The sequence below is a fragment of the Chenopodium album genome, chromosome 27 (assembly GCF_948465745.1).
Source record: "Chenopodium album chromosome 27, dcCheAlbu1.1, whole genome shotgun sequence".
Lineage (NCBI taxonomy): Eukaryota > Viridiplantae > Streptophyta > Magnoliopsida > Caryophyllales > Amaranthaceae > Chenopodium > Chenopodium album.
The window spans coordinates 33,154,405-33,163,835 of NC_137860.1; the positions used below are offsets into that span (position 1 = coordinate 33,154,405).

Here is a 9,431-nt window from a genome sequence, read left to right on the forward strand (position 1 = left end):
TGTCATTTCTAGTTTCACCACATCCTGTCGCGCTATAAATCTATAATGATGTTCAGAGTTCAGATCACAAAGATCAAACACAGTCATCAAGTTCCATGAACAAGATCATAATCAAAGACCAACATCAACTCCCATTACAATTGGTATCAAGGTAACATACTCAACCACCAAAACTTCAATAAAATTCAAATTTATCATTATCATTAGAGAAATTACAAAAAATCAGCTGCAAATTGCAAAAGCTCATTAGGAAGAGCTCAAAGCTCATTGGATTCTAATTCAACTCAGCAAATACAATTTATTTCTCTTCCCTAAATAATCTCAAAAACAGTACTAATCATTCAAAACTGATCAAAAAATACAAAAGCTTTGAAAAAAAACATACCCCAAAGAACAAAATTCATCTGGGAACACTGCTAACAACTCTAGCACCCACCCTATCAAGCTTCTGAACAACAGCAGCAGCTTTCAATCCACCTTCCTTCCAAAAAGCTTCCACCATTCTCTCCCCAATCTCTCTCCCCTTCTCCTCCTTATCTGTAATCGCCACGGCTGTAGGCCCGGCCCCGCTAATCGTACACCCGAACGCTCCCCCTTCAATCGCCGCCTTCTTCACCGCCACCATCCCAGGAATCAACGGCGCCCGCGTCGGCTCCACCACCTTATCCGACGACATTGCCTTCCCTAACCCCGCCACATCACCCTTCAACACCGCCGCCACCAACGCAGCCGCCTGACTTGAATTCCACACATGATGCGGCATCCCAATCTCCTTCGGCAATGCCGCTCTCATCTTCTTCGTCGGAGCTTCAAACTCCGGACTAACCAATACAAAGTACAAATCATTAACCTCAGGAAACTCCAGTTTCACCAAATCCAACGGCTCGTAACTCCTGATTAAGATGAAACCCCCCATGATCGCCGGCGCAATGTTATCGGCGTGATACCCGGAAACCTTAGATTCCGATTCAAGTCCAGCGTGGACAAGCTCGAGGTGGGTAAGAGGGGAGCCGAAGAGGGAGTTGACGGCGACGGCGGCGGCGGCGGCGGAAGCCGCCGACGAGCCGAGCCCGGAGCCGAGAGGAAGCCCTTTTTGGAGAGAGAGAGAAAGGCCAACAGAGCGAATGTTGAGGAGTTTCATGGCGGCAAGAGCGGAGATACCAGCGCAGTTGAGAAGGGGATCTTTGGAGAGTTTGGAAGAAGCGTTGCCGGAAATGGAGGAGATGGAGAGTTGACCGGGGTGAACAGAAGGGTCAACGGAGAGAGAAACAAAGTCGCCGAGGCCATCAACGGCGCAACCGAGGAAGTCGAAACCAGGGCCGAGGTTGGCGACGGTGGCAGGGGCGAAGGTGGTGACGGAGGTGAGGGTTGGGGTGGGTTCAGTGGAGAGAGTTGGGGTGGGTTTGGAGGAGAGAGAAAAGTTGCAGGTGAATGGGGATTTGTGAATGGTGGTGGGGTGGTTGAGATGAGGAGAGAGATTGATGGGTTTCAATGGAGATTGAGCACAGATTGCCATTTTTGCAGAGATCAGTGGTGGTGAAGAAGAAGAAGAAATGGTGGTGGACTGGTTAAAGAGAGGGGAGAGGAAGGTTGGGGGTTAGATTAGATGAATGCAAGGGTTTACTTTTGCTTGTTTTCTGTTTTATCTACGAGTTGAACAGATTGAATAATATCAGTAATTCCTTGTACTCAACTACTCATCCATTTGTCTTCAAAAAAAAAAAAAAAAAAAAACCACTCATCCATTTTCTTTCAAAAAATACTCCTCATCCATAAAATATTTCCGAAAATGTGAACGCATCTACGTTAAAAACTATGGTTAAAATAGAGGTGATCAATGAACCGGATGGGCCGGCTATAAGCCGGGTCAAGACAGAGAAAAAAAAAAAAAAAAAAAAAAAAGAGAAAAATTGCCCATTTATCGGGTCAGGCTGGGCTGGGCTAAACTTTGGGTCAGAAAATGTATGTCCAAAACTCCAAATCCATCCAAATTAGGTGGGCTATGTAGATTTTTCGGGCCAATTTCGGACCGGGTCAAAAAAGTTAACTAAAATTGCATAAAATTGATTTCCCAAGCCCGCCCAAAAGTTTTTAAAAATCGGGCCGGAACGGAAAAAGTTGTCCAAAGCCCGCCCAAAATTGAGTCGGGCCCAACTTGATCACCTCTAGGTCAAAGGTAGTACTCATTTTGTTTTCATTTTTTCATAGGTGTTAGTAGGGATAATCTTTGTTGGTGGAATGATAATTATGAACCTTGAGTTAGTTTGTAAACCAATTTACCTTCGCGTTTTTGACCGCATGTTCTTCAAGAAATTTTAATCAATAACACACCCTTTCAATGCCCGTTCGATCTTGTCATGATATCTTGATATGTTTCCGAAATGGATTATGAGACAATTTTAATTTTAAATAAAGAAATTTTAATTATTCAGAATTCATACAACAAAACAAAGTGAACCTGTTAGCTAAACTTAGACCACTCTTACTCATGGGCCAAAAATAATAATGTCACTCTCTCTCTACTAACTTTCTCACTCCTCTTTTCCATTTTTTCTCATGGGCATTTTATTTAAGAACTCTTCCCACACTCATGGGCTAAACAAAAAAAAAACCACACCACCATCTCTCCTATATTTTCTCTCACAAACACTCATGGGCCCATAGGTACTGTAGCAATTTATTTTTGCCATTCCTATGGGCATTTGATAATCTCCTCATGGGCATATTTTTTTTTGCTCATGAATGGGATAACATTTTTAGCATTTTTACCATTAAATTCTCCTCATGGGCTTTTTTTTGCCCATGAATGAGAGTGCTCTTAGAATGTCTTCCGAAAAAATGTTAACTGAATGGATGAATAAGATAGTTAAACACTTGTATTTGCGAAATCGAAAGTTTCTATTCATTTATGTCACTATAGTAAACACAATTTTGTTCATCGTTCTTTACTCCAAATGATATGAACATACAAAGGGGAAATTTTGAACTATAAGACAAAATTCCTCTTCCAGTCTTTTCTCAATAAGACTATTAGCCCATTGCCATGGTATTACACTAACCTGTATACATTCAATGATTTCTACATGATATATTTTCAAAGGGTCTAAGGCAAAGTTAAAATATATTTGGACATAATTACAAGAAATTGGGATCAGCTTTGATCCTCTCATCAATTCCAAATATTGCTGTCACTATGGTTGTCGCGATAACTTCTAAAATCTTCACTTTTAGATGATTTCCCCGCTGATTCAATCTCCATTGGCTCACTACCATGAGTAGGCATTGATGCAGATATACGTTTCCTTTTCAACCTTCTCTGTGACTGCTCTTCCTTCTTGTCAGCAAATGACAAGAATGTCCTAATTCTTGCAGACCGAGAACTGCCCTGGCTTGAAGGTTCCGTGTGCGGCAAATGATGCTGATGGAACTGGTAGAGCATTGTGGAGAAGTATATGATAAGAGCGAGGATACAAGCAACGCCACATATAAGGAATAAGCCGACGAAGTTTTCCAGCCTAAGCTGTTCAGAATCGTTTACAACATTTGATGGACAAGCACGCTTTTGCTTGAGATTACGTTCAGTAATATTTTGCAGGCTGCCATTCTCTGATAGCTGGAGGATGGCTGTTGACATGTCGAGAGCTAATGGAGAATCTCTCTTAAAAGCCTGAGAAACAGATAGAGTCAGTGTGTGTCAAACTAAGTAATCAAAGCAAAGAACTGTAAGGCAACAACAGAACACACCAGCTTCAATTACAAGAATCTGATTCTTTCAAACTGTAAGTGTATAACAATAATTGCGCATAAAACTCATGATTCAATCTTAATAATATTAATTTTGGTTTATTATGTTGTCATTTTTAGTTTGCAATAAAAGACAAACACATAATAATATAATATGACATAATATACTGGTTAAGCCACTTAGTGTATGGGTTTACTTCAGAACACTTTTTAGTACTGTTTATATGGAAAAGTATAGGTTTGTTTTTGGAATTCATCTCCTTTCGTTATTTTTTTTTTAAGTAGATGCAAAATGAGATTGCAACAGGTGAAGCATGATGATTCCTAGGATGGTTAGCAAAGAATATTCCGGTGTAATTATTAATGTAAGAAACACAACTAATTACTTATAGCTCATAGTTAGTGATACTCACAAATCCCCAACCACTCTTGGTGAATTCCTGGCCTGCAACTGCAAATTGGCAGTAGTTTGAAAGAAAAAGATCAACATACGGCTGTTCATCAACCACAGCAGCAACTCTTCCTGCTTTGAGAGCATCAGCATACTCTTGTGGGGAGTTTAGAGGCTTAAGCCTTGATTTAGGGATATTAAGTTCCTCACGGAGATAGTTCTCTGCATAAGAGCCTACTTGGAATCCTATAGGGGAACTGCTAGTAATCAATGAGTCGATTCCTTTTATTGAAGATGTTAGCTGTTGGACAGTCAGGAAAGAAGTCAAACTAGCTGTATAGCTTGACTGAATGATCAAAACCACAAACAACCATATGACAAGAACCACTCGACCAAGTGTGCTCACAGTATTTTCTCCTAGAAGATCAGAATATTTCAACAAAGATCAGTAAAATAAGCCAAAAACATATCCAGAACTGATATTCAGAAAGACTGATTAGAATAGACTTACTGTGAGCAAAAAACAGGGTTGAGAAACTAAACCTGACAATCGAAGAAGAAATTTATGAATGTGAGCATCATATACAGAAAAGCACAATTCAGAACTGTAAATAGTTGTTTGGCACTTTGGCTAATATTCTGTATCGACTTATAAGAAGATGAAATTTTCTACTTGTATATTGCTTGGTTGACAAAATCTCTAGACATTTAACTTCTTGGAAAGAAAATTTCCATCCAACGAAACAAGTTGCTTACCTAGTCCCCAGATTAAGTGAAGTCTACTTCCCATATTTAATCAAATAATCTTTGGCAAGAGAGCTACATCACGGGAAATGATGCTTGATAGCTCATACAAACCAAACAACCACTTGGGATCTATCTTTGTAATGCACAATCATGAATTATGACTTACCATAGAATTGTCATTATCTGTTTACTAGGAGGCCCACGAAATTCATCATTCAATCTATGTTCTAGGATCCATATAACAGCCCCCACTACGAGGAAAAATACAGCCGTCACCACCCACATGAGTGGTGTAAATGGCCTTAAGAACGCCCAGTCATTAGAACTCATCTTTTTAACTGGGGCTACTACAACCAACCCTGAATCTGCATATGGCTGAGTGAAGTCTGCAATTCTTGTGCGGTTGGTAACAATCGCAATGTCTCCCACAGCAGCATCAAATTCCTATTATATCACATCTGAATATCAGTTATCAACACCCTGGGTTTAACGTGTTAAAAAGACCTACCAATAAAGAACCCAAGAAAGCATAGGTAGACAAGATGAAATGATAATACTTACACCCGTTGTAATCCTTGCTACGAGATCACTATAGCTAGGATTTCGATGCCCATCTCCAAATAATATGAACTCATGAGGAACAGCATAAGGCAGCAATTTTATGGCAGCTTCAAAAACATCGATGCAGTATCCACGAGGAACATGAGTTTGATTGTCTACATAAACAAAGTCAGGAAAGCTGACTCTACGAGGAATCCCAACTCGTAATTTTCTCCCATCCCGAGGGAAAACCCAACCACGAGGCTGGTTCTTAGTTCCTCCAGGCCACACAACACTGCGTAGCTTCTGACTGGCACCTGAACGATTCTGCGGTCTTTCACGAAGAGTTTCTGGTGCTATAACAGATAACCCAGAATAGTTTGCCCAGTATCCAATCTGCCTCATCTGCCTACCAACTATGTTAATGACATCATAAGAAGGATTAACCACAGATCTGTCAGGATTGTACCAAATGGGGCCTGTGAGACCTGTCATATTGGTTCCCAGTATAAGCTTTTGCAAATCTTTTCCTCCATCAAAGATACTCAAAGCACTTAAATTCATATCTCCTCCTCCAACAGCAGTTAAGGCCGGATCATTTGAAAAGGAAATATTGTTGCCTTGGCGCAGAAATGCATCAATAGCACGGGCGATTAACCAAACAGTGTCATAGGCATACAACCCATATACATTTAACCCAGTAGAGCCTTTGCTCAAGTTGTTCCACCTAGAGATAAATGCCTTTTTCCTTTGCGAGTCAGGAGTATGAGGACGAAGTGTGATTACCCCCTGACTGTTTTTGTAGAGCTTTGGACTTGGAGTACTATCTAAGTTGGCAGGTAACCATGAAGTAGCTATCCAAACATACCCTTCTCCTATCATGCCAAGCTGCTCAGCTGCCTCGAGAATTATTGGACCAAAAGTAGTCAAAGTATGCACAACAAGCACCCTAGATTCCTTATTCTTCACCTTTTCTAGTTCCTGTTTTACTACACTCAAATTTCCTCTGATATCAGGGGGAAGAACTGCCTTATAAGAGATCTTTCCACGCTTCTCTGCAAGCTTGTCACCCAATGCAGTGATGCCATTCCGACTCTGCTCATCATCAGTGAAGATAGCTGTTACCTGGGTCCAGCGAAAATAGTTTACTACTTCAGCAATAGCTGCCATCTGAAACAGATCACTGGGGGCCGTTTGGAAAAAGTAGGGATATTGGATAGGTGATAATGTAGGATCAAGTGCAGAGAATGACAATAGTGGGATGTGCAGTTCATTTGCTAGATGAGAAAGCACATGTGCCATAATGGATGTCTGAGGGCCAATTATAGCAACAGTATCCGTCTCCATGAACTGCAATGCTGCGATCAATGAATATATACTAATTAACAGATGTTAAAATTCTCATACATTTTAATGCTTGTTTGACATGATTGGAGGGAAGGGAGTCAAGGGACAAGTGGAGACGAATAAAGGAAAGCCAATCTGCAACATATGCTTCTAAGTTCTCTAATTTTCGGACCTAAAGGAGGCTCTATATTCCCTGCCAGCCAAGATGCCTCCCTCATGTTTCATCCATTTTCCTCTAAATATTTTTGGCAAAATAAAGACTAGCAAAGGAAGAAGCCTAAATGCATACAGAAACATAAGAAGCACATATAGACTATCATACTATTATGATAAGGAATCCCAAAATTTCAAATACAACATAAAAGTGTTAGTAGGAATTTACCTCCCATGATGCTGAGAAATCCATTATAATTAGAATCATGAATATGGAGAGAGAGGGTACGACCACCAAGTACATTGGGATCAGAATTAATATCATCCACAGCAGCGTTCATCGCGATCTTTGAAACCTTACCAGTGAGCGTGGCCAGAGTAAATATAGCACCGATATTCACTTTCTCTGACTTACAATAGCCTTTAAAGAACATACTGCAAAGAACTACCAACCATGGCACAATATGAAGCACTTTCATATTGAAATTAGACATGAAACAGGCCTTCACAGAAGTGCAAGTTCCCTCAATAAGCCTCAATTATACAATAACAATATTATCATGCTTAGGAATCAGCTTCCTTCTTCCTTCAGCCACTACAAACCCAATTAAAATAAGAAAAGTAAATTGGGGGTGTGTGAAAAATGAACATATAAAATTATAAAATGGTTAATAAAGCATCTAAAATAATAATTCCAATTCTGGCAAAAGAACCAAATACCCAAAGGAACTGGAATCTAAGGTAACTCTAAAGTTAGGGTCTCCAAAAAGCAGGAATACAACATATGGACAGGGCAAACAACACACTCAAAAAGTAGAAAGCAAACATCAGGTGATTTTATGCTCATAACTGTTGTATTAAACAAGAAAACCCCATTTGAAACCCGACGGAATCCTTAAACAAAGATGAATTTTGTTACTAAAATCCTTATTGTAACCTACTCCATTCGTCCGTCCCTGATTGTATGCACCATTTCTTTTTTTTTCTTTTTTCTTCTTTTTTTGACCATGAACAATTGATATTGGTAGGATATTGTTAGATTTGCTTGAACATATATATTTTCAAAATACCATCTTTTATGTTTTATTTTTAATTTTTTTATTTGGAGACCACGTAAAAGCAAATGGTGCAAACAATAAGAGACGAAGGGAGTAGTATGCTAAACCCAAAAAATAAGCAAGAAATGAACTTTTTCAAGCTATATACAGAGTATACATCAAAATAATTGGTATATAAATGACATGGAAGCTTACTTAACACAGAAAATCAAGGATATGAAGATTGCAGGAAAACTGATGTTGAATATAAGCTCCATTCATTGAAAAAAGTAGCAATATCACAAAAAGCGCTATATGAAGCTAACTACCCACTTATAATTAATACGAAGTAACTAGGAGTACTTCATTTTGATGTGCAATAAAAAGCTAATTGCCCACTTTTTTAGCAAAATCTATTTTTTTAAAAACAAATTATTTTTTTAATTATCATTAGCAAATAATTAATTAGAAGGTGCAAAATGAAGCAACCGCCCACATAATTATTTAATTAAAAATACCCTCATCATCATCATAATATAAAAGTGAAAAATTGCTCCCTTCATTTATTTTTTTAAAAAAATTTCTTTGACAAAAAATTACCCTTTCTAATTGAGGAAGCAGCAGTTGAGTAAAATAGGTACACAACAACCACATAAAAAAAATTACAAAAAAAAATATATATACTATAAAAATCAGGGAAATTACAAATACAGTAATAATAAATTGAAATTGAAGAAGAATAATTAAGTAAGAAGATAAAGAAATATACCCACGAGAGAAAAGAAAAGCTGAAAGCTTCACAGGTGAAGTAAGAATCTGCCATTAAATTCAGGAGTAAGCATTATATTTTCCAGAAAGAAAGAAAAAAAAAAAAAAGAAAGAAAATTCCACCCAAGTTGAGTTGACTTTTCTTGTTAAATTAGAAATAGGAATGCAATTGAAGGCTAAAATAGGTAGAGGGTTAAAGATAAGGGTGAAATCTGAGAAAGATTTAGGAGAGAGAAAAACAACAAAAATGAAGGAAAATAATTGCAACAGCACAAATAGCATAAGAACAACATGTCTCAGTGTGAAGTAATGTGTAGTAATATTGTTCATACTATGAACGTGGGAAATGAAAATGAAGGGTGGGAGTGGGGACAGTGGAGCGTTTTTAGTGAAAGTGCATATCTGTATCACTCATAATTTCCAAATAAGCCCCAACTAGGCAACTAGACAAATACTTTAATGGTAGGCGTTGGATTAGGGCGTTATTCTCTTCAGTTTATTTTTGTAATTTGAAAGTAATTTAAGGATAATTAACCTTTTAATTTTTATTTTTAAATTAATGGTTTTGGTCTGAATGAGTAAAATTAAAACATTCAATATTTTATAGTGGTTGAAATAACATGGGATGTAATTAGAAACTTATAACTTTTTCTAGCATTTTGTATGAAGATAGCCCTTAATTGAGTGGTAAAAAGGATTTGAAT

At 38.2% G+C, this 9,431-nt stretch overlaps 1 protein-coding gene and 1 pseudogene across 2 annotated transcripts; both read right to left on the reverse strand.

Moving 5' to 3' along the window:
• Positions 1 to 174: 174 nt before the first annotated feature.
• Positions 175 to 1,701, reverse strand: LOC145620720 (homoserine kinase pseudogene; annotated as a pseudogene).
• Positions 1,702 to 2,874: 1,173 nt separating this feature from the next.
• Positions 2,875 to 9,006, reverse strand: LOC145620712 (glutamate receptor 3.2-like). Of its 2 annotated transcripts, none has more exons than XM_081675418.1 (7): positions 8,733 to 9,006; positions 7,152 to 7,517; positions 5,444 to 6,780; positions 5,049 to 5,326; positions 4,647 to 4,678; positions 4,158 to 4,552; positions 2,875 to 3,667 (listed from the first exon to the last, which is right to left on the reverse strand). In XM_081675418.1, the coding sequence occupies exons 2-7, from the start codon at positions 7,414 to 7,416 to the stop codon at positions 3,170 to 3,172; spliced, it is 2,805 nt and encodes a 934-aa protein (XP_081531544.1). In that variant the 5' UTR covers positions 7,417 to 7,517; positions 8,733 to 9,006; the 3' UTR covers positions 2,875 to 3,169. The 2 variants fall into 2 exon arrangements, with proteins under 2 accessions (XP_081531544.1, XP_081531543.1); XM_081675417.1 differs by having other exon boundaries at positions 8,729 to 9,006.
• Between the last annotated feature and the right edge of the window lie 425 nt (positions 9,007 to 9,431).